This window comes from Elgaria multicarinata, chromosome 8 (genome assembly GCF_023053635.1).
Source record: "Elgaria multicarinata webbii isolate HBS135686 ecotype San Diego chromosome 8, rElgMul1.1.pri, whole genome shotgun sequence".
Taxonomy (NCBI): Eukaryota; Metazoa; Chordata; class Lepidosauria; order Squamata; family Anguidae; genus Elgaria; species Elgaria multicarinata.
The window spans coordinates 59320943-59347395 of record NC_086178.1 but is presented as its reverse complement, the minus strand read 5'-3'; the positions used below and the strand labels follow the sequence as shown (position 1 = coordinate 59347395).

The 26453-nt window shown below is 41.7% G+C and overlaps 1 protein-coding gene across 2 annotated transcripts in view; it reads right to left on the bottom strand.

Annotated features, from left to right (window-relative positions):
• Positions 1-13804: 13804 nt before the first annotated feature.
• NEURL1 (neuralized E3 ubiquitin protein ligase 1) overlaps positions 13805-26453 on the bottom strand; it is a 185471-nt gene continuing 172822 nt past the window's right edge. For both annotated transcript variants that reach the window (XM_063132608.1, XM_063132610.1), the window contains exons 5-6: positions 16529-16675; positions 13805-14482 (exon numbers count right to left, since the gene is read on the bottom strand). In XM_063132608.1, the coding sequence (XP_062988678.1) occupies positions 14241-14482; positions 16529-16675 (389 nt within the window). In that variant the 3' untranslated portion in view covers positions 13805-14240. The remainder of the gene's footprint in view (positions 14483-16528; positions 16676-26453) is intronic.

The following is a 26453-nucleotide window of genomic DNA, read 5'->3' as shown; positions in this document are numbered from 1 at the left end:
TGAATAGCCACTCCGTATCTAGTGGGCATCTTATTTTAACATGAGAATGCATAGCTGAACAAAATGACCTCCCTGGAATCACTCGTATGAATTAAGTGTAATGGCATTAAGTGTGCCTTTTTGCCTTCACACTATCAGTGGGTCTTTGGCAGAATATCACTTAGACATTTTATACCTCCCCTGATTTGCTGAGAGCAGCAAACTCCTGCTGGCTTTGGTTTTGAATGATCCAAGTTATCACCTCAGAGGTTGTTTTTTAAATTTCATAAAATTCAAACGCCCCATGTGCACACAAAACTGGCAAGGGAGACTATGCTGCTGACCATAATACTATATTTAAAATATCAACTGGATTTCTGCTGCTAAATAGTCAGAATCCATCTGACACAATCCAAGTCCTATTCTAGAAAATCCAGATATACATGTTTGCATTTAAATCAGGCGTACTGTAATCTGAGCATTTAAACAGGTACGGATTGGGAGAGCACACATTTCTTTGTAAATAGATTTCCTTTTTTAAAAAAAAGAATGTGGGTATTATTATTTTTTAATAATAATAATAATTGGTAGATGTGTATAGATCACTGGCAAATATATGAAAAACTCATCAAGTCCTAAAATGGTCTTATGGGCTTTGTGTCCATGCTCCAAGGTTTCTGCTGGTGTCTCAGATCACCTGCCATTTCTGTTCATGATTTTATTTCTATTTTTGTAATCTTTAAATCGAGTACTGTACATATGAATTTTCCCAGCATCCTTGGAGGTCAGTGTATTGGATCTCTGTGTGCAAGCCCTTTGATTGCTGTTTGCTCAGCCTCTACAACTCTGCATTTGATTAAGTGCAGAGGCTTCTAGAAGAGCAATTAAGAGATCCCTCATTTTTTTTGGAGGGGCTTATATAACGGTGTGTGTACATGTGTGTTAAGCTGATGATGGGAAGGGGTTGAATGAATTCGTATCCGGGATAGATTTTGCAGGCCAGCCATGAGCGCCACGCCTATTTGCCATCAAAATTCTGTTTTCAGGGTGTTTTCCTCCTCAATTTGATAAGATCGCTCAGGCACAACATGGCCAGAGGCAAAGTAAATGGGTCCCTTTCAATCTAGGTTTACAGGGTGGGCTGGCCCCATGCAGTATATTATTCTAGTTGTTGGTGAGTGCAATTTTTAAACCAAATTGACGACGTTTCACACTGTCATTTTTGTATGTGCATCACAAACTACACAACAGCCACTATTGTCCTGTGTTGAGACTCCTGTTTGTTATAAAATCAAATTTGACCAGGGGTGGGAGAGAGGGTGTAATATTTTGTTAATGGTCAAAAGAGGTAACTGGATCATGACTGGGGAGGAATTGTTTGGATTTTCCAGAAACACAAATTGAATCAGGCTTGGTTTGACACCCTGGGTACTTTTTGTGTGTTTGTGCGTTAAAATATATCACTGCTCTGGGTTAAAATGTGTCTCCCATTATTGCCAAAAGCTCTAATTCTTACATTGAGATATAATATGAATCTGCATCCTAAAGTTCGTAATCTGAAGAGGGAATAGATTTTATATTTATTAAACACTCTTCTGAATCTGGAAGAGAAATTGTGGAAAGGTTCATGAAATAATTGAAGCTGGCATGACAGCGTAGTCATGTTGTGCTTTAGGCTGGCTTCTAACCAGGTGGCTCTGTGTTGTTTAAGTGAAATGAATTGTTAGTGAGAAGTGAGAGATGGAGCCAGCTGGTGATCTCACATTTTGCAGCATTGTAAAAAGTGCCTTCTGAGCATTTTTGGCTTTTTCCAAACTTCTACCACAGCTTTAAGCCAAAATTTTGGTGTGCCACAAGCTCCAACTGCAGCCTTTTACTATGCAAAAAGATACTATCCTAATGGATTTCTGAGAATTGAGAGAACAGAATGACCTATGTAGGAAACCAAAACGGAGGCAACAAACATGGATGTTTTGCTTTAAATCTAAAATAAATAACCTCTAAAATAGAGGCAAGTGTTCCCTTTTGCCAGAAGCAATCAGTACACTGATGCATAATTTGATTTGCCTTGTGAGTCATTACAAATCTTCCAAGTAGTTCGTAAGAGTTTTGCTCTTCTAATGGGCCTCTTGTAATTGTTGTCTAGCATAAGGAGAATGTAACTGTTAAAAGTCTGGGAGAGTATGTAGGGAAGGAGAGATGATGAAGGATGTGTGGGTTGGTCCTTGGGCTGTGTGATAGAGATAGGCGGTAGACTAGAGTGTGTGTGTTTTTGGTTTTGTTCAGCTTGTTTGCTTAGGAAAGTTTTTCATGAAACTGGAGTGGTTATTGGTGTAGTGTAAGTTGAAGATTGGGGATTTCCTTTGGGGGTTTTGTCTTAAGAAAGGATTCAGGAGGGAATCAAATGTGGTTGCATTTTGGGGAGAGAGAAAATAAAGAGCCCTGTGATATGTGCTGTTTTCAAAAGGGGAAGAAAACAAGCTGGTAAGATGAGGAATATCTGTGTGTAAGAACCAGCTAAGCTATTTGGCCCATTGAAAAGTTAATGTTAGATACTGTCCACAAAAAAGTTGTTTTTAAAAAGGTAAATACCAAGGTGACCACTATTAATCTGAATAAAAGTTGCATGTAGTGTACCTTAAACAGAAATGGCATAAAGCAAACCAAAGTTACTATTGTGATGTACAGTTCTTATGCTCTTCATCAAAGATAGTGGTGAGCTTATGAAAAGAAGATAAGTCTGTTTGCATAGTAAAGAGGTTGCTGCAAGACAGTTGGCCACATTGATCAAAACAGGTATTATGTTTGCTTAAATCCATGCACATCTCACGAGAAAGAGCAACTGTGGTGAAATGATCTTGCAGCTCTCATCACCATTTCTCTAATGGTGGCTTAGGGAATATGTTCGACCTTCAACGAATCACATTGGTCTGCATAAAACAAACTGGCAGCAAAGAACAATGCCTGTTTTGATCTACCTTGGCTCCCTCTCAAACTGATTTTGAAATAACCTGGCATTCAAATTGAATAGAGGAGACTAAAGATTTTACATAATAAACTTCTTTCCTAAGGTAAAAAGCCTCATTGTTCTGTTAAATTTACATTCTTGGCCTTTAATTGTAACCTGCAATATTGAATGGGAATTTGTGTGATAGTTTAGTTTTCCTATTTCCAGATTTCATTTCAAAACATGGGGCCATTTTGCACAAATAATGATTTCATAGTTGTCATGATTTCATCTTGTTTGTACAGAACTAAAGCCGTGTGTAACAATGAACTGTGTGTATATTCAGACTGTATTCAGAAACTCAACTGGCTGTCAAATCCAGAATGGCTTCATGGTGATCTCATCCAATAATGATTTATAGGCACCCTTTAAATGCTTGAATTCTAGGCTTTTAAATGTTTAAATTCTAAAGATGCAACCGTGTTTGTTACTGAACATAGATATGATGAGATATGATTTAGGAGACATTTACAAGATGATTTACGATGTGGCTCATTTGCCCACATAACTTTCTGCATATGCACTAAAAATCACTGAGGCTGCAATCCTATGCACACTTACTTGGGAATAAGTTCATAAGTGGAACTTAGTTCTGAGTAAACCTCTATAGGATTGTGCTGCAAGTGTTTCAGAAGTAAGAAGTTGAGGATTTTAAGAGTTGATTCTAATCTATGTAAGTAATCGTGACTTTTTGCATTAATTTAGAATAGCAAAACACAGATTAACCATAGCAGTGTGTGAAGTAGGGATTCTATTCTGTGATAGTGATTATGTGAGTGGAACTGGGAAGGGCTATCTTTTCTCCATATTAATTAAATCTGGAGTAAAAGTGAGTTCCTTTGAACACCCCTTAATATTTACAATGCCTACAAATATCTCTTACATGTAAGGATGCTTGTGTGGCTTAATTAGTTATCTGTTACAATATAAGAGGCCTGTTTTTGTCTGTCAGGCATGCATATGTACCTGTTCAAACATTTCCAGCAGGTGTATTTACCAGTAGGTTGCCACATCTTGATTTAGGTAGCCAGTCAAGAGTTGCAGAGGCAGTGAACCATTGCAGTTGTGGTTGCTGTCAGTGTGAATGTCAATGCATCGCACCTACCTAGAAAGAGCATTTTATAGCTAGGTATTGTAAGGAGGCAAGTTCATAGGTCTGGAATTTGAGGGCACTGATTTATCCACACAGATTCACAGGAAAATGTCTCACATCATTTTGACAGTTCTGCACTGCAATAGTTGGCATCTGTATACTTGATTATTACTGAAAGATGCAAAGAACCTACGGCATGCAGCTCTCTTCTCAGTTTTTTCTCCAGCAACCATCTGGCATTAATGATACTTGATAAATGAACTAATTTGTCAGTTTCGGCCATTCTGAAACATAGGGGTGCATTTTTATACATGTTTAAGCCCTGCAATCCTATTTTGTGGGGACGCTTTACTATCTAAATGCTCCGTTTGGAATCTGTGTTCCTTAGAGGGTGGAACAGTGTTAGCGCTCAAAGGAGGAAATGCCTTGTCCTCTTGTCTGTCTTTGTGCCAGTACCAGGCCAAATCAGAATGCCTGGGGAGAAAGTCCAGGCCATGCAAGGTTCTGCACCATGTGAACACTAAGCACATGCAGCTTGTTAAAACACTCGGTGTTTATTGTAACTGCACAAGAACCCAAGCAGTCATTTTGAGTGATAATTATTTTAAAGGCAGCAGATGAGCAATGTGTTGTTCCAAGGTCCCTTACCATGCCCCAGAGGATGCTGGGGCACAACTCTCAGGTCATAGGCAGCTGCACACAAACTCTGAGTTGTGGCCAGTATCCTCTGTCATCCTGGGGCACATTTCTTGGACTGTGCAGTTCTTACTCTTCGGGGATGGCCCATGGAATTTTGCCATTCCAAAAAACACACAGGAATACATACCAGTTATAAAGCAAAGGCTTTTTTCAAGGATTGCTAAGAGCATCCAGACTGCAGCCTCTGTTCTATTCCCAGGTTCTTGCAATGTGAAACCACAGTAAAATATTCAGTGTCTCAGGCAGAGAGGACTTCATAACTAAGTGTACCTCACCGTCATCTCCCAGTTTACTCAGTGCTTGGACCAAAGGTGGTGCTAATATGAACTTCTAATTTTTGTATTTATGTTTTTTGTTGGGTTTTGCGTGTGTGTGTTTTGTTTTTAATTCAAAGGCATGTAGTGACCTGTTTAGCTAAAAAGATCTTACCCTTGGCATCAGATTCTTTGAAACCCACAAAAGGTCTTTGGGACTCAGACATTGCTGCATGTTTTAACTGACCGTGTTTTTATTTTATTTTTGGTTTTTGTTGTCATTGGTTTGGATTGGAGAGGGAGGGGTAAAGGATACTCTCATCTTCAAATGCTTGCAAATTGTAAGTGGTTTTTTTTTTAAAAAAAAATCCATTTGTTTACATGGTCTCTTCTATGTTCCATGGGGGGAGAAATAAAGTTTTTGATCTTTTTAATTGTGTTCTAATTGTTGGCTAGCTTATTTCTTTCCAGAGTTCATAGAGTATGAAACATACTACTGGGGCTTCTTGTTTGGATCCCAAACCTTGGTTTTCATTAAAAGGATGAGTGATCTCTTGACAAAAGGTTCAGCTTTTCATAAAAATGCAGTTCCTAACAATTAAGTTGGGGTGGGGGAGAGAAGCTGGCAACAAGTATACAAAGGTTACTGTTAACGAGGAAATCCTCAAAAGCAACTAAGGCACACGTTCCATGCCCCCAAATGTTTTGTTGCTGTTTTAAGTATTTCAGAACCCATGATTAAGCGTTGCCTTTTCTGGGTGATAATCTGAGATAAGGAAAAGGAATGCTTCCAATGGTCCTGAGTCAGACCATCTAACTCAGTATTGTCCATCAGCCTTTCCCAAGGTTGTGCCTTCCAGTTGCTTTCCAACTCCCATCAGCCCCAGCCAGCATGGCAAATGGTAAGGAATGCTAGGAGTTGTAGTCCAAAACATCTGGAGGGCAGCAGTTTGAGGAAACCTGGTCTACACTGACTGGAAGTAGTTCTCCAATGTTTGATATAACCTTTTTCCAGCCTTACTTGGAGATCTCAGGAATTACAGCTGCATAAACCCTTACCAGTGAGCTACAGCCTTAAACCCTGTCCTTGTATTTGTACATAGCTGTGGATCTATTTGAATAGAAATATGAAACACAAGATAGTTTTTGTACAATATAACGGCTTAGCGTAATACCTTATGTGCACTTTGCAGACAAAGCCCCCAGCTTCTGATATGCATGATGCTGCCTGCTGAATGTTATTTTCAGCAGAATACTTGGAGTAACATCCCCCCCCCCCCGCAAAAAAAATCAGAATTACTCGTAAACCAATCAGCAGAAATATGTATCTGGTATGTGTTTGTATAGCAGGGAGCCATAAGTCTGCAGCCTTGGCCTTCTGGGGGTTGTGTATCATGGGAAAAAAACCCTTCCCTATCCCACCTGTATCTTCTTTATTAATATGCATTTCTGTAGATTTTCTTGAAGTGGTTAAGAGACAAGCCATGTTAGTATGTTCATAGCAAAAGCATGTCACGATAAATTACCCAGGGGCAAGTTGCATGTCGCAGGCAATGCAACAAATGCCGCTCAAACCCCATGCCACCCCCCAGCTGCCCCTGCCATTGGTGTAATTGTGGGTTTAAGACAGGAAAACAGCAGCCCTGTGGGGAGAGGAGTCCAGAGGAAAAAGAGCAATGCACCTCCTTCTGTGCAGCCCCAGCTTCTCAGAGTTGCTTTTAATTATGGGTCAGGGCTTTGTCACATACATTTTGGGTATAACATGTACTTTACCCCTTGGCTCTATAGTGTCTTAGCAATCAATATTTGCAATGTGCTAGTTACTAAATTGACCACAAGGTGGTGGTGGTTCAACACGAATGCTTCGACTTCATTTTCTTTCTCACTAGTGTCTTTCTCTCAACCCTGGCAAGAATGCAGGGCAATGACTTCAAAGAGACCAAAGCTGTCCCCCGCCCCCTGCCCAACAATTAAAACCGAGCTCAATCTTTCCTACCCTGATCTCTAACGTTTTCAGCAAAGACAGTAGCAATGATTTGCACATGTGAGATATCAGTGCAGTAGTGAATTTTCTTCATCACAAGGTACCCTGATGGGCATGGTCTGAAGGTACGTGATCCAGCAACCTTGTTGAAGTTCACCAGGTCTAGCTCTGGTCAGTGCCTGGATGAGGGACGACCCTGGAACCCCATGTACACTGCCTTGAGTTTCATAATGGGAGAAAAGTTGGCTATAAATCACAAAGTCCTTAAGCCCATGTCAAAGATGCTGCTGAGATGGAGAAGGAAGAGGAAATGATGCTGATAGGAAAGGCTGTGCTCCTTCTGGTGGGGTGGGGTGGGGTGGGAAAAAACATGTTCCCTTACCATTGGCTCTGAAATTGCATCTCTTCTGCAGTGAGCTGCAATTACACGGAAAGAGCAGGAAGAGAAGTGACCACATGGCCCAGTCAGCGGAGTGAGACAGTACCCTCTAGTGGGTGTTTTATAGTGAAACTCCTGTACACGCCAGGAAATAGTGACAAATGTCACTATATTTCAGAAAGGTCGCACTTTTCAAGGATTATTTTACAGCGAAAAAATGGCGGAAGGAGTGGGAGATATGCAGAAGGATCACCGCATTGTCAAAATGACCCGCGAAGATCCATGAGTGGCCAGTCGTGAGTGTGCAATAAAACACTCATATGAAAAAGATCTCTGACTTGTTCCAAACCAGAAGACAACTACCTTACTCAGAGCATCTTACTCATGAATAGCTAACATTTACCCATAAGGTATCAATTACTGTTGAAGAATACCATATGAGCATGCAGTTACCAACACCTGCATCTGACGCCCTGGGAGATTATTATCATAGGCAGTAAAGTATTTTTGTTCTATACAGAAAGTAACCAGCAGGTAACCACTGAGATTGCTTTCCTTCCTTTAGGACCAGTCGAAGAGTCACTGGTTAAGATGCAGTATCTTCAGAAATGTCTTTGTTAGAAGGCATGTTTTGTACGTGCCCCACCAACGGAATACTCATCAAAAAGACCCATTGAGCGCATGTTCATGTGGGATTGTTTCAACAAAACAAAATAACATCGTCTTGCTTTACTAGCTGCTGAGTTGTGTCTGCTGGATTGCCATATGAGTTTGTCCTCTTGTAGTCAGTAAACAGCTCACATCTACACCTTCATGGGATACCTAAATCAACTTTATTCACAATCACAGTTATCCAATTGTCACACTGGATGGAATAGTCTTTTTTTTTAATATATAAACAGAACACAAAAACTTCTTGTTTTTTAAATAAAGCAATTAAAGATAAAATTCTCATTTCAATGACATTGAATCACATGAATCACTCTGAATCCTACACATGAACACAGAGAAAATGAAACCAAATTCCAATTGTATTACTACTCCCACTGAAATGCTCCATTCCTGTATGAATGGCCTTGAGCTTCCTTTTCAGCTCCAGTTAGCCATCTCCATCTTTGGTCCTCAATAAATACATACCTATTCCAGCACTAAGTGGAGGAAAACATAATGGTCTCTCTTACTCACTGCCAACCTCTCCCCCGCCCCATTGTACTCAACAATATCTTGAGCCAGGTTTTTGTATGCACAAACAAGTTATTGCGCCCAGATTGGCCTTCTGACTTTGATCAGATGGTGGGGAGAAGAGAGGGCTTAGTACTAGGGAGAAGCGCTGATGATCTCTTTAGGTAATCTTTAGTTTAGGTGTAAATGCAACCCTGAAGAAGTGATCATGCTGTTGTCAATTTTCATCTGTATTTCAGCTCAGCAACATCATGTTTTTCTTGTGTAAGGAATTGTGGATCAGGGCCTTGGTGCTTGTTTGTTCCATACTTAAATGGACAAAATAAACGATATGCATAAACTTCTAATTTTTCTGAATTACTTCTTCACCCCCAACAAATTAAGATGTATAAACTTCGTATCTCTTTAGTATGAGCTTGATGCTGCTTCCTAACACCTTTACAGTGTGACGGGGCTTGCTGATTCACTTCTACCCAGTTTTTCTTACTAGAGTGCAAAACATCTTAATTTTTTCCTGTTTTAACTGAAAAGCTAATGGGTGGCAATGCTTTCAAGACAAAACAAAAATCTTAATGTGCATCAGATTCTAGCTATTATGGTTGTAGCATGCAGCACCCAGCAAATTGGAAATACCTTATGAATATAGGTGATTTAACCTCTTTTGCTTTGGTTTAGCATAACTAGGAACAGGCCAAAACCCAGCCAATTTTTGTCAAGCTCAACCTATCAGACACTTTTGGGGGTGTTTAAAGTGGACACATTACATACGTCAATTCAGGAGATGCATCTTGCAAATATAACTACTAGCCTAAGGTGGAAGGATGTATTATTATTATTATTATTATTATTATTATTATTATTATTATTATTATTATTATTATTATTATACATGCCCACCCTAGAACATTTTCAGGGGGGGGGAGTAAAATATAATCATTGATTTTTATTTTTATTTTTAAAAAGTGTGTAGGGTAAAGCAGCAGGCACTCCAAATTGTGTAAGATCCTTGTCCTTACTTTGACTCAACATGGGAATTGCTCCATTATATCCGGACTTTAGCATTTCAGACAAGACCCCTGATCCAGCAGGGGAGTCCACATGTGCACGGAGGGGGGTTGTGTATGTGGTTCCCCTTTAAGATCCCCACGTCCAGAGCTGTACATGAGATTCCCCTCAGTGCAATCAGTTCTACAGCTATAATCTCGTTTATGGGGAGAAAGGAAATGAATGAATCCAGGCCTACTTTCCTCCCCACACCTCTCTCAAATAGGGGACTTGGGCTGTCAAATTTGACTGCACAATCTGCTTGAACTTGCATGTAGACTATTTTTGCATATGTGTCTTTCTGTATTAGAACCCATATACTAAAAACCTTTAGTCTAAAAAAGTTTTCAAGGTGTGAAATAAGTCCCACAATTGTCCATTTAATTTGAATGACTGAGAATGTAACAAAAGTTGTTTATTCATTAGATCATTTGTTTTAACTTTGCATTGGAGGCATTGTTTTGCCTTGAAGAAATAGGCTAGAACTTTTCGTCCTGATCACACATAACAATAACTCAGAGTATGGGTTGTTACTGAATTGTGGGTTGTTTTGAATCATGGGTTGTTGTTACATCCAAACTCTGCACTATGTTTTAACTCTGAGTTGTTAACTGCAAACAACCCAGGAACAGAATCCATGTTTGTTGCTGTATTGTGAACTCTGGGTTGTTCATGATTAATAACCAAAAGTTAATCCAGAGTGCAGGACGTAACAACAATCCACAATCCAACAACAACCCATGTTCAGCCCATACAATTCACAAAAAGGTTGTAGGAGAGGAAAAGGAAGAGAGAACAGTGACTGCAGTAAGCTTGTGCACCCTTTGTAAAGAGCCTATAAAATGGGAGCCCATTGACCTATTTATCTGACATTTGGTAGGTCTAACGCCAAGAACAAAATAAACATAAGTGAAAACAATTAGGCAAATGAAATGATTTTTTTCCTTGCACAACCCGAGTTATTAGATGTCGGCAGTGTCATTTTAGCAGCCACAATTGTATGTAAAATAAGGGCAGTGTCCCCCTGTAAAAGTGATACTAATAAATGCATTTTTAGCAAATGTTTTTTTTCTGGAGCCAATATTTTCCCCATGCACAATAGCAGCTTCAACTATACACAGCATTTTAACTATGAAAATCATCATTCTAAGACAGGCTCAGGTTGCTAGCGTTAATGGCATAATGTCAAAGAAGACAACACTTTCCCAAATACCTTCCCATATTAAAATACATTCTAGGGAAATGTAAGTACTGACAAAATCTGGTGAGCCCAGGGGATGTCGACTTTAAGCTTCTATCCTAATCCATTGTCTCTATTTTTAAAAAATATTGTATCGTTTCCCTCTTTCTACCTATGGATATGCTATAATCAAAGTATTAAAAACGAATGGCCATATTTTCTGTCTCCATTGCTATCCTGGACATGCCCACAACCATAGCCAACTTGATGCATGGCTTGGCTTCTGATTGTGGCTGTATACCTTGCTCCCCCATTGTATTTTTGGATGCCTTGATCCAAAACCCCACATAGGTATCAGCCCCCATGTGAGTCACCTATGCCTCTAATTGGAGGGAGAAAATCTGTAGTGGAAAGGTCTGTTATCGCCATGTACGTAACCAAGGAAACTATTCTAGATGGAGGAACGCCACATTCCCAAAGAACCAAGAATAGATTATTAGATCAAGGTGGGTGTGTTTGGCATGAAACTCCCAACCTCTTCCCCAAACAACTGGTCATCTTTTTTTCCTGTTTATTATTCTGCAGTACCCCAATTGCCAATACAAATGTTATTTTCTGCATGTGATTTTAAATATATTAATACATTTTACAGAAGCCCTATTGCCCTGATCCTAGCCAAATTTACTCAGAAATAAGCCCCACTGATTTCAGTAGGCTTCATTCCCAAATTAGTAAACGTAGGATTACAGCCTAAGGTTGAAATACTCTTGCCTGCTTCTGCCCATTGTTCTCTATGGAACATCAAAAGGTAACACTAGATGTGCTCCTCAGACTACTTACACTGGAGCAGATGCAATGAACTCCATGGGTTTTTTAAATATATCCTATGGGGCCTTGGCAGATCCTGGTTCCAATGGTCTTAAGGTACCAGAGTAAGGAAGGGCTCCTGAATTGAGTGCTATATACAGTATTAGCTTGAAATGACCAACTTGTTAAAAAGCCAAGAGGTGTTGGATAGCTGCGCTCTCGCTCTCGCTCTCGCTCTACATCTGGTCCTCTTAAATCATAATTATGGAGCATTTTTTTAATGCTTTGCAAATTCTTGACATTGAGGACTGCCAGAGGCAAGCTACCAGTAAGTGGGATATTTAGAGACGGGGGGTGCAATTAACCAGCACAGATGAATGTGTCACAGAGGTGGCTAGCCAAAGACACAATAGGCTGGATCCAGATTTAGTTGCAGGCAACTGAGTTTGCAGAAGCGACCATTCCCACCCCCTCTTCCCTACAGCAGCTCCTACAGCTCCCTAAAAATGCTAGTCAGAAGGTCAGGAAACCCTGCTGAATGGGGTGAGCTGTGGTGGTGTGTGTGTGGGGGTGTGTGTGGAATGATGGAGGATCTCCAAAAAATCAGGCAGAGGCACCTTTTGTGAGTGGAGCCCTTAGTTCTTGGGTCCAACCCAATGGGTTTCAGGCTGCTGTCATCATTTAGGGCAGATGCAGCAGTTAATTTCTATGAGGCAGGCCTGGCATGAGCCAACCCTTCAGAACTAATGAGTTCATTTGAGGTTTGCAAGCAGAAGGCCACAGGTCTCCTTCCTGCAAGGATGATCATATGGAGCGGCAATTTTAACTGAGGGATTGTGGCTGCACCTCCAGCAACTTAGATGATGAATAGCAAGCGGTAGCATCTCTCTTACTATGGTACATCTTAACTCCTGTGCAGGTGGCAGCTTCTTGAATCTTGGGGCCAAGACAGAATCTTTCTTCTTTCCTTAAAGGCAGCTCTGGAGTGTTTGGAGGAAACTGAGACCCTTAGAAATACCTTGTCACAGTGCCCACTGTTTCTATGGACAGCTGCATACAAGGGCTTTCTGCCTTCTCCTGACAAGAGGAGGTCATCACATTGGAACCTCAATACTATACATGAGGCATGGCAAGACTTTGGTGACAAGAAAGCACTTCCCCTATATGGTGAAGGGGAAACTCTTTTGCTAAGAGGAAACAAAAGTCTCACCCACCCTTCCCTCTCCTGGTCCTTTTTCTTCATCCACCTGGTTCTTACCTTACACTAAGGTGCCCATATTGGGCAGCTGAGATTGTGAAATGGGCAGGTCAGAAGAGGCTAGTCCACTTGGAGTTAAGTGGCAATGTAGCTGCAGTTTAGGAGTTGTCAAATGGAACAGAGAAAATAGTGACCTGTTGAAGAAGGAGGCCTTGTGCTTGTCCATCATGGCATCATCATGTGCAACAGGAGATTGAGGGAAACGGCAAGAGTTCAGCCACAACAAACATATTCACAGTGGCAGGAGCAAGAGAAGCCAGGATCATTGTCCTTCACATCTTGGGAAGAGAGTGCTTTTAAAAATCCTTCATTAAACCAAATAAACAAATAAGATAAAACTGCTTTTGGTCTTGATCTCTTTTTCTTGATAACAAAATAGATCCAGCTCTGTGTCACACAATCAGTTTGCCAAGAGTTCTTAAATAACCAGAGATTTTCCTTTCCTTCAAAGCCCTGATGAGAGAGAGAGAGAGAGAGAGAGAGACTTTGCGAACCTTCTTCGTTATGGCTCCAGTAGTGCATGCCATCATTTTCTGAAGCAGGTGTGAAGGCACCGCTGTGGCCACTGAAAGCAGCCTCAGTGGGCTTGGGGAAACTGAGGGGGAACTGCCTATAAAGGAGGTGGTGTCGTGCCGTAGCAATTTGAGCCACTGATGCCAAGGGTGGAGTGAGCAGGAAGAGAGCATTTGTAGAAAATAGAATTTGAAGGCGATCAATTAACAGGCAGGCCTCCTGTGCGCAGCACAGTACAGGAAAAAGCACCCAGAGATTGCCTCCTTTAGCAGCAGCAGGTGCAACATACAATTGGCTTATGTGCATTTACGACCAATGTCAGAGACTGTTTTTCTCAAGATTACAGTCAGCGAGACTGAAAAGAATATTTCCCTGTGGCGCTGTCCTTGACGCCCCCACCCACCCATGGGTTTTCAGTGCTCAAATGACTTGTTCCTTTTCTACTCTACTCTGTTCCCAAATTTTGAATTCATTCGCTTAATGCAACTGCTAACATGCCCAAGAAAAACTGATTAATTTGCATCCTTTCCTTGTTCGATCCTTGCAGTATCCAAGTTGGCAGAGGGGCAGGGAAAGTGCAGGAGGGAGAGCCAGGAAAACGGGGCAAGAGATCCAACCTTTTCTTGCAGGCCACACAGGTGAGGGTTGGCAGTAACTCTTTGCCTAGATATCAAGGAAGGAAGAAATCTTTAGCCCTCAAATTTTTGGGGTTCGCCCACAGGTAGAAACATTCAGAATTAGCTACATATGAAAGGTTGGAGAAATTGGCAACTGGGATATCATATCCTTCCCACCTACCCTGATCTGGTTCGGTTTCACAAAGACCTTCTCCCCAGGCCCTACCCTTCTTGCCCTGCTGCCCTAAGTGCTGCGATAGGTCTTGATGATGTCCTTGATGGCACGCCTGCAGATCGGACAACAGGCGTTGGCCATCTTCTTGAGTTTGAGCCCGCATGTGAAACACAGGCACATATGTCCACAGGAGTAAATCACGGTGTCCACCATGTTCTCGTAGCAGATGGTGCACTCGTCATTCCAGGACCCTGAGATGGAGGGGGAAAGGGGGGACTCTGGCATGCTGACTGGTGAGTTTGGAGCTGTGCCTGCAAGACAAGAAATGCCATCACTCATTTTATCTGCCGTCAACCCCACTCTGAGATATTAGAAGATGCTGGGCCAAGGCATGAGATGCTAGAGGCTAAAACCACAGGATGGAGGCCACCATCAATCCCTGCTTGAGAAACACCCAGAATTATCTATCTGACCACTATCTATCTGACAATCTAGCCAACGTTGGGTAGTTGAGCCATGGGGGACCTCCATTATGTCATGAGCATGGTGTTCTCCTTACTGAAGAGGCTGAGAAAAACAGTTTCAACTCTCGAGTACTTCTTCCCAATGATTATATGCATTTGGCTTTCTCCTAAAATGTCACGGAATACCTTGACCTGATAGGATGCTGAAGAGCTGCACTGGGCTCACTTGGAAGGATGGGCAGTATATAAATAAAATAAATAATACTAATAAATAAAAGGAGTTTCAGAACTTGTTATTCTTCCACTATTACCACTAGCTGTTGCCCCTATACCATACCTGACCCCAGTCTCTCTATTTCAAGAGTGGAGAATGTGTGGCCTTCTAGATATTGGTCTGCAACTCCCATCAGCCCTAGGCAGCATAGCCACTGGTGGGGTATGATGGGAATTGTAGTCCAAAACATCTTTTTTCCCCTTTATTAATGGTGTTGTAAATTATTACTGTGTTGTTATTATTATTATTATTATTATTTATTTATTTATTTATTTATATAGCACCATCAATGTACATGGTGCTATACAGAGTAAAACAGTAAATAGCAAGACTCTGCCGCATAGGCTTACAATCTAATAAAATCATAGTAAAACAATAAGGAGGGGAAGAGAATGCAAACAGGCACAGGGTAGGGTAAGCAGGCACAGGGTAGGGTAAAACTAACAGTATAAAGTCTGCACAACATCAAGTTTTAAAAGCTTTAGGAAAAAGAAAAGTTTTTAGCTGAGCTTTAAAAGCTGTGATTGTGTATGGATATGTTTCATGTTCTTTCTTTTTTATTTATTTATATTTCTTTTTTTGGTTATTGTTGAATTTGCAAAAAATAGTAAAATAAATAAATGTTATATTATTATTATTATTATTATTATTAATAATAATAATAATAACAACAAATATTAATTAAATACACATTAAAAGATAAATTCCAAAAACAATAAAGAAGACTTCTACAAAAGTGGGAACAGATTACCCAGCACCTTGTTTAGTCTTGCATACCATAGCCAGACCTGGTATAAAGTAGACTTCATTCTCAGGCCATATGCCACCAATACTCGGAATTACTTGCAGGACCTAGCCTCGCATCTCATAGTTTGACACACCATTCTCTTAATTCTGGTATTTGAAAACCCTTCTGATAATTGGCATGCATCAATCTTGCTATCACAATAATACAGAACAACGTCCTTCCCTTCCTTTCTGATATTGACTCTTTTTACAGTGCAAACCTACAAGTGTCTACTTGGAAGTAAATCCCAGTGGACTCAATGGAACTTACTCCAAGGTAAGTGTGTTCAACATTGTTAGCAGAAATCACATTAATAGCTTTCAATATTGATTTCCATGATTCCCCTGGCTGATCCATCAGCCAGGGCTGCACATGAATATTCCCTTAAAGCTGCTCTCCCATTGGTGGGGGATTTGAGAGAAGGTGGAAGAGTCTCCTCCTGCCCACTTTTCCCTTTCTTGGCCAAGCAGTTGGTCAGCGGGGTTTCAACTTTTCCCAAAGGGCAATGCATGCCCTGCCCCACTGCTCCAGGAAAGCTCAACTGTATTGGACTCTTGCTATTCCACAGATACTCTTCCTTGCTAATTCCATGCTGCCATTTTGCATTCACTGGAAATTCACTGTACACATTTGAAAATAATAATAATTTCATAGCATGAATTCAAACGCTGAGGTTTTTGTAAAATGATCTGACTCTTGCTCCTTGTGCTTTGTGAGAGATGGCAGGGATCTTCTACTTCAGAAAGGAAAAGGGCTCTGGGATGGGGCCAGGCTCTTACAGGAAGCAGAAACTGAAAAGGATGCAACACAGTGATGTAAGAGAAGTACTTACCACTGACTGAGCTGCCAAGCAGGCCAGAACTGCACGTACTCAGAATGGGATCAGAAACACCGCTGCAGAGGACGGATGGCGAGTTTGGAGAGGAGGTGGGCGAGCTCGGTGCAGATGGGCCCAGCCGCTCAGCCACGAGTGTAGAACCTGCACAAAGGAAGGAAACTCAGATATCACTTAAGAGTCCTGTTCCTGAGAGCCAGCAGGTCATTGTGGTTAAAGTGTTACCCGAGGACAGGCGAGGCCCACTCTCAAATCCCCACTCAGCCACAATGCTCACTACTTGCCGCTCTCTCACCCAAATCTACCCCACAGGTTTATTATATACATGAGGCTGAAAGAGAACCACCTATATCACCCAGACCTCCCAAGAGGAAGGGTGGGTTTAAAACATAATAACATTCCCAGAACTGGCTTGTACAACTGCAAGCAATCATGTGCTTGGGATCTTAACTTGGGATTTAATCTGCTGGCACCAAAGTCCCATGATTCATTTGAAAGACGACATAAGATGGTGAGTCTACTGACTGTGTCTATCCAACCTTCCACACCTAGAGTGGCCTGGTGTCCAACTTTACAGTGGTCAGTCCTCTATTTGAAGGTGCTCTCTATTTGAAGGTTTGCCTACTTTAAAGATAAATAATGATAAGAAGGGCCCCCCCCCCGGGGCCTTGAATTTACCTATCAATAGGTAAATGGACAGCAAGCAGAGGAGACACACAGATCACCTGGTCAGTCTTCTATACTATGATGAAATAGTTTTCTGTTTTTAAATTAAGGTAATTATTTGTATTGCTACATCTAAGTTAGTAAGTTTGGTTGTTGTTGTTGTTGTTGTTGTTGTTGTTGTTATTTCTTACCTGCCTCTCCCTCTGGATCAATACAAATACACAAATGTATACCTATAAATTAGCACATGCAAACCTTTGTCCTCAGTTTTGGTGAAGTGTTTCTTCTTCTTTGGCAATGCAAAAGTGGCCATCCTAATCCCATCCCCAAGGTTCCTTGTTTGGCTAACAAGAAACCCCCATTGGAGTGGCTGCTGCAAGTAATGACGGTAGTAGTAAGTAGTAAGATGTTCCAAAGATCTGAGCGGTGGAGTCAGAGCTGACTGTCATTAAGCAAGCCTCCAAAGACCAGAGGTTTATATACAAACATTCTGGAACAAATACCTGCATTCAATTTGCTCTAAGCACATCAGCCACATATTGACTGGATTTGCACATCACAATAAGCCAGGAGGGGTTACAAGTGTCAATGTGGTTCACCATGACATCTGAACTTAGTGTGGGTGATTCAGTATGGGTTATTTCCCATCAAGCCACCCTGTAGGCTTGTTGAGGATGCTTGTTCTCTGGGTCGCTTGTCTTTCCATCTGAACCCAGCGCCATTACTTGTGCCAAGCAGCTACAGAGCATCTTGGCAGGAGTGACCAAAAAAAAGGCCCGTACCACTCTTCGCAATGTTGCCAGAGTTCCAGCCCCCCTCACTAGTGACTGCCCCTCCACCAATTCCCAAATGGCACTTTGAAGGGGCCATAGCTTGTTTGTCACTTTTTTATTTTTATTTTTCAGCCCCTTTAGGATTGTGCAAATGGTGTGGTAGTGGTTGTTGTTGTAGTAGTTGTAGTAATAATAATAATAATAATAATAATAATAATAATAATAATAATAATAATAATAATTCCTGGTCCTTCACAAGTGTGCAAGAATCCACTTGTGGCTGTCCTTTACGTGTACACTTGCCTGGTAAATTCCTTGAACATTTCGCCTGTCAGCAGGAGCAATAAAGTGAAGTAGGTAACATACAAGGAAATTGACAAGACAGACTAATAGGCTAATTTGAGCACAGTTGAGAAGGACTGTGGGGGGGAAGGGTGAAAGAATTAAGTGCAATGATGGTGGAGGGACACTTAGCAATGTAATCCTCTTGCTACTGAGTGTTGAACAAACACTTGCCAGCATCCTCCTCCCTTTCAACATTCCCCCAACTCTTAAAGCAGTTACTGCAGATGGGCAAGTTTCCCTTCCCAGTCTCTAAATTTGCATAAATTTCCCCTCCATTTATTTCCCAAATTTGCACAAATTTAGAGGCTGGGAAGTAATGGGAAGATTTGGTGCTCCCATTGACAGCTGAAACATACAAGGAAATTCACTTGGGAAGACTACACATATTGGACAGCTGCTAGCGCACTCTTGCGCACTTGCACAGGTTGGGAAAATTAATAATAATCTATATAAATAAAAATGTAAATGTTCGTTTGAAACAGACGTTATATCTCCGAAAGTTCTTCACCGATTGCTTTGAAATTTTGACACAACGTTGCATTCGAATACGCGAGCGTTGTTATGTAACTATGTTCTATATGGGGTCAAAAGTTTGTCTTAAAAGCGAAGAAATAGGCCTCCTCAAAACCAGTCCTGCTGATCATTGTGACATCACCAACCAGTAGGCCAATCCACTGCCTCTGCCTCCTCTCTTATTTGCATGTTCTCTCACAATTGGCTGAGTGAATATAGATGTCACACCTGTGACAGTTACACGTTCTGAAGAAAGGTAACTGCCAGGAGTTTCCACTAATCTCCTCACCGTAAAAACATCCTTTTTAAAAAACCAAACAATCTGCTTTACTTCATCCAAATAATGCCTTGCAGAAGATCACACTTAGGTTGTCGTACTCGCAGAGCGAAGGAAGCACTGCGACGAGAAATTGCAAATCAGACTGAGGAAGAACGGGCATCAGCAAACGAGAAAAAAAGAAAAAGAATGCCTCAAATACGTGCCAAGGAACCAGCCAAGCAACGTTCAGCCAGACTTGAGGATGCACGGTTGCGAGCACGGCAATCGCGTTCTACAGCTTCAGATCTGCTTTGTTCTCAACAGAATGAACGCGACAGGCTGAGAGTGGCTGAAAGACGTCAATGAGAAACAGCACATCAGCGTCAAACACGACTCCGTGGTAAACAATCACACGATTACAATCGCCTTGCATTCCGGTACAACCCAGCTGATGATTATAGTTTGAGGCGGCATGTTTTCATCGGCACTGTGACTGAAGTGTGTCCTTATTGCAAGGCTCTTAAATTTAATGGAGAAACAAAAGGAATGTGTTGTGCTGCTGGAAAAATTAAACTGCCTCAACTTGGAGAACCACCAGAGCCATTACAAACTTTGCTTGCTGGATATACCGCTGAATCAAAGCATTTCCTATCTAACATCAGGAAATACAACTCATGCTTCCAAATGACGTCGTTCGGCGCAGAAATCATCACAGCTCCATTTATGCCAACTTTCAAAGTCAAAGGACAAATTTATCATAAAGCCGGCTCCTTCCTTCCGTTTCAAGATAGTCAACATAAATTCCTACAAATGTATTTCATTGGTGATGGCAATGATGAATTGAATGCACGCTGCGGAATTTATACCGGCATAAAAAGGTCCATTGTTTCAAAACTGCAATAGCTACTTCACGAAAAAAACAATTTAGTACATTTGTTCAAAACAGCAATTGACATGATGCCATCTCATACACACAAGATTGTTATTCATGCTGACAAAACGCCTGCTGGAGAACATGTGCGAAGATTCAATGCTCCAACTATAGACGAAGTGGCAATTGTTATAGTCGGAGATCAATCTTGACAGGACCTTTCAAAGGTGAAGATGTCCTCATTCCTCGCATTCCTATGATTCCAACAGATATGCCATTTCAATTTAAGAGATTGCAATTCCCAATTCGATTGGCGTTTGCAATCACCATCCACAAAGCTCAGGGCCAATCTTTAGAATTGTGCGGTTTAGATCTAGACACAGATTGCTTCTCACATGGACAATTATATGTTGCGTGTTCTAGAGTGGGCAAACCAGACAATCTCTATATCTACACAGACAATGGAACAACTAAAAATATTGTATATCCACAAGCATTGTGAAATTAAACATATTAGAAACATCCGCTTTGTCTTTTCTTTCTTTTCAATTTAACCAGACTGAGCCACAGCAACGCGTGGCAGGGTACAGCTCGTAATAATAATAATAATAATGGTAATAATAATGAAAAAGGACCCCATTTGTGTAAATCTGAGGGACCAAACATAATTCATTTATAAAAACGTGTGACAGACAGAGTAAATGCTCTGAAAAGAGGTAGTGATTGGAGCTGGGAGGGGGCAGGGACAAGGAGACCAGACGGGCTGTGCCACAAAGGACACTGGGATATGTTCAAGGAATGACCTGGAGGACTGAAGGGGTCTGAAGGAGAAATAAGCCACGCCGAGCTGCTACTCGCCTGATAGTCTATCTGGAGTAACATGGTGTTGGTGGAAGAACAGCCAACCTACAGTGGCTTATCCTCCAGGGTAGCTTAACATTACATGCAAACTGGTCCATTATGTTTTTGTTCCCTCATACTCACTTATTTCCATTTACATGGAAACTGTCACCATGGCTCCAGCTTCATGTACTTGCATACCTTTACAAAAAGCCAAACAAATGGGATGACAGGGCTTCCGATGTGAAAAACCAGCAACAACGTGACAAAGAAGCATTTAGGGGAGAGCTGACACCTCAGTACTAGAACTTATGGTTTGCATGCGTGAATCACAAGTTCAATCCCCAGCCTCTTATGTTAAAAATGGTCAGGTAACAGGCAAGGAGAAAGACCTTCTCTGCCCGAGCCCCTGTTCAGCCATTGCCAGGCCCCAGCGTAAACAATCCTGGGCAAGATGGACAAATAGTCGGACCTGGTATACAGTAGACTTCATTCTCAGGCCATATGCCACCAATACTCCAAGTTACTTGCAGGACGCCTTTGACTTCCTGAAGAAACGACAACCCACTGACAATATCCCAAAGAACATCATCCTAGCAACCATGATTGTTGAAACACTTTACACTGACTTTCCCCATAAATATGAACTACAAAAGCCAGAAGCTATAGCATCCCTAATGGTGCTACAACACATCTAGCTACCAAACTCTGCAACTTTGTACCTGCAGCTGTACTTAGCCACAATTACTTTAGCTCTGGGGAGAACCCGTATCTTCAGATCAATGGCACCGCCATGGCTCTAGAGAATGCCAACATGTTCATGCCATTTGCATGCAACAACACTTTCTCAACTCCTCTCCTCAAGTGCCTGTTATACTGATAACAGTTTTTACCAACAAGATAGGAAACACTTGTGAAGTTTCATTAGTACTTCCAACAACTTTCATCCCACCATCAACCTCAGCTTAGACCAATCCATGCAGCAAGCACATTTTCTGGACTGCATTGTGTAATTACATAATGGATATATAAGCACCACTTATATTGGGAACCTCCTGTCCACTCCACATATCGAGATGCTTTCAGCTTCCAGCCAGAACACGCTACAAAATCCATTGCTTACAGCAAAACCCTTTGAATCAACTGTATCTGTTCTGACTCATCAGACAGGGACTCACAATTTAAGGATTTAGATCAAGCATTTCTTAGACTGAAAAACCAGTCAATGAAGTGAAAAACCAGATCAAGGCCAGACTAGTACCCAGGAATAATCTTCTAACAGATTATTCCTGAACAGACAGCAGGAATAATCTTCAGGACTGACCTAGACAAAAAAGTGACATAACACCACTTGTTTTTACCTAAGGCTCCCAGCTGAAACCATCAGTGACCTACTGCCTTGGGTAGTAGGCCTCTCCTTGCTTACAGACAGCTTTTAACCTAAAACAGCCAGTCACCAGCAACAATAAGCTACACAATAGAGAATAAAACACAGACTCCACCACAAACCCAGATGCCAACTCTGTATCTACTCAGGCAACACTTTTACAGGACCTAATAATGTCAGCCATAACATGAACTCTTCATTCACCTGGTCATCTTCCAAAGTGGTATAAGTTATCATCTGCCAGCAATGCCCTTCTGCATTCTACATCGGACAAACAGGCCCGTCTCCATGCAAAACAGTAAATGGACACAAATCAGACACCAGAAATAGCAGCATTTTTTTTAAAAAAAAAAGTGCGAGAACATTTCAATTTCCCACAAAATTCTGCTGTTGACCTCAAAAAGTGGCAATTCTTGAACAAAGGAACTTCAAAGGCAGACTCCTGTATGTGCTGAAGTACAATTTAACAAAAAGTTCAGCTCTATCAGCTGCGGCTTGAATCTGAACAATGGTCATGGTAATGACTCTGCATACATTTACCCCTCTGGAAATTTATAGTTACAAGCCTTTAAATTCAGGATTAACTTCCAGTTAGGTGCTACAAGGATTAACTTCCAGTTGGGTGCTTCTCCTCTACCACCACCACCACTTGCCTCTGCATCCCCCTATACATGTCTTAAAGGTACAGGAACCTTTTCAGGAATCTGGGCCTGGCAACCCATAAACACAGAACTGAAAACAACCATCTCAGTTACATTCCCTAACTTATTTTATACATCAAGAATGTATGAGGTCCAAGTTACGTTCTGAGGTTTGATCTTCAGAAATAAACCTTACAATAATATCAGACTTTGTGGTAACTGCCTTTTCCTTTCTGGTTAAGCTATGTAGAGCTCCTTAATGTCAATTTTATGTTTCTGGGTTTTTGGTTTTTTTAGGGAGGAAAGGCAATAAAATGACTAATGCTTCCAAATTACACTCCAAATGCCAACATCACCAAGGACAATGTTCTGAGAAAAGGCAGCTGTTTCTAATGGACCATTATGCAACATCAAATTTTGGCTAATCATGAATATCCTTGGATATTTTGTTCTGGCAGCCAGTGCAGCCCTTCTTTGTCATATTTTTGTGTTAACTGATTACCATCAGTTAAATAATGCGAGAAGGGAGAGAGGAATGGGAAAACAATAGCCTCTAGCTCAAAAAATGAGCAGGGTCAACTATTCCTAACCAATTCCACGGGCAGACTTTGTTTTCATTTGAAGGCAACGGTTGATCTATGCTAGATAATATCGTTTCCATAAACCTTGCATTGCCTCAATTGAAAAACAAAACAAAACTTAGAAGGAAAACTGCTATTATCCATGCAAGTAGCCCAATATGGTTTGATGGACAGTGGTTTAATGTCAGCAACAAGCAGGAAAGAGGGGTTGTTTTAAGCCAGATATGCACAGCTTCTTCTGGCCAACCATAACTTAATCAGGGAGAGCCATTAGTTCATTGCTGTGCATAAATAAGATCCCAGGTTCAGTCTCTGGGCTATGAAGGATGCCTCAGATATGAATTGCCATCACTGAAAAAAGGAGACAAAAGGGGACACCACTATGTATAAAAGTTGCATGTGTTCATTTATGTTTGTAGCTGCAAAACTAGAAATAACTATTATAATTTTGAATAGAAATACAGTACATTTCAGTATAATGTGGAAGCCTGTGACCAGGCGACTTGTGTGTCTTGCTCAGTCTGCTGTCCAGGTGCTGTTGATGGGCAACTTCAAGGCCTCTGACTTGGACTGGGCAGCTCTTCAAATAGAGGACACCTTCAAAACAGAGGTTGGTCCTCTGTAAAAAAAGAATAGCGGGCCACTGTAGCAGAGCTGTGAAACAACTCTGCCTAGGGGCCAAACCACATGGATTTGGCCTTTCCATCCCTTGCTAAAAAGGAAGTGTGGGTGCAATTCCAATCAGGACTGGGGAGGCAAAAGGTCGAAGACCACCACCCTGGATGACAGTCCTGATCCACCTTTGGGGTGGGTTATTTGTTCAACAGGAAATCAGTAGTGCCAGGCCAAACAGTATGACTGAAGAGCTACGACAGTGCAAAAAAGGCAATAATGGGCAAAATGATCTCTCATTCATATTCTAATATCTTGTCTTGTATCCTTATAGCACCCACCCACGTACACACCACCAAATGCAATCCTACTGATGGGGCAAGGCATTATCTAATGCAATGACTTCTACAGCGGTTTTGTCCATAATGTGTTATGAGCAGAGCTGCCACACGTCTGCATAGTGTGGCAATTGGCCGATCTGCTAACAGCAGCTTCTTGTGCCATAAGCTTGTGCCATAATAATGGTGTGGATTTAGTCTAAATGTCCTTTCAGGGATCCCTTTTAACCCAGTGATTCTGACTGCAAAGATATTCAGGATTTCAGTAGGGGGCCGCACCTTCCTCCTTGCTGATGGAAGTGGTTTGGCCAGATCTTGCCTGGACATGTCCTGAGCATTCTCTTAATGGAAAAGCATACAGCTGCATCCCCCTCCCCCTCCCCTAAGAACCTACAAACTGAGTCTGGGGGAGGAGAAAGAAAGTAGCTTGCTTGTAGCAGTTCTGGAACTGAATATGTAAGAAAGACATACAGGGCTGAATTGCTCCCTCTGGCTCCTATGAAATGGCACTGGTGGCTCCCTGCAAAATCTGATGGGGAGCAGCATCTTTGGGGCATGTACAAAAATGGCCCACCGTTGCTGCTGGACCTCCCTGTGGATGTCTGGACTGAACTGAAGAAGCCACACTGGCTACCATAATCCATGCCAGAGTTTGGGCAGACAGGAAATGTGTCATTGTGCTCTCTGTCCACACTTTAGGATGGGGTGGTGAGAACAGAGGGAAATGCAGGTCAAGGTAATCTGTGGTGCTGCAGTTCCCTCTCTCTCTCCATTTTTGTTGCAGTTGCACAGTGGCCTCATCCAGATCAGGACCACTAGCATGGGGGTAGGAAGACTTTTAAGAGCTGGATGAGGCCCCCTGCACCTACTCTAGAATAAAGATGAAAAAGGCCACTTAGCTGCAGAAAAAGTAATGTCCGTTTTTGGTCCTGGGTCACTACTTCTACACAGCCATGAGACCCTCTCTTTCGCTTTAGAGCCTCCCTTTGTCCCTGCTGCCCTGCCATCAGCATTATGGGGTGGTCTGCTGCACTCCTATGTAAACAGTCCTCTCTTTGCCCTAGGGACTGTTCTCTGAATGTTCTGGAAGTTGCCCATGCCTCCCCGCTCCACTCAAATCAGCTCAGAGGAGGGGGATTGTATTGTATATGGTAAACATCCTAGCAAGAGAACATGCCTCATCCCAGTTAATATACACACAACAGAGAAAGAGAGAGATATTAAATAGCAGCCCAAAGTGTACAAAACAAAAGCCTTTCTCTCATATGTTTGGGCTAAATGAGGCTCCATCAGCAGAGAACAGCATGGGTTATTTCTCTCTGTGTGAGGGAAATACTAATGCACCTGCTGGTGGTACTAAGCATCTCCAGGTGGCTGGACGCATTTTAATTTCCCACAGTGCCCCCAATGCGGTTTTGCTCTGAAACATTCTGGGAAATTAAAATGGTAGTCCCCATAATGACAAATTAACATGGGAGCTGGGTTTTTCTTCAGGGTTGCAGAATTGGGGGAGGGGGCGGGGGAGCACATGAGCACATTTCTCCAAGAGTGCAGCCCTGGAGAAGTAAGGTATGTTTTGACTGAATGAAGTGAGGCCATTTCCAGAGAGACCTCCACACTCTGAAAACATTACTTATGCCTTCGCACTATATTATGCCATCTTGGGAGCTTAGGATCTCTCTGAGTAACAAGGCTGGTGCATGCGGTACAGCTTGTAGTGTATTAAAAAGTTCCATTAAAAAAACCCTAAAATACAAGCAAGCATTTTGACTACATATGTGAGCACAAGCACATTTTTCGTTAAATCTCGGCAGAGTATAGGAGGCATGTTGGAAAGCTGATGCATCCATCAAAGTGTCGTCCTAAGTTAATTCACACTAGTGTTGAGCTGAAATACCATTATACACACGCACTATACACACACCCCATCATCTATTTCTTCATAGGCTGCATCACCATTTTTTTCATAGGCTGAAGAACCAGGAAGCATTTCTTCCCTGTTACCTGCTGTTTATATTTTCCTACCCAGAATATGCCAGAGTGTGGAAGGAAGCATTGGTTTCTTGCTGCCGCCCTCATTCTCATCTTGAGGCCAA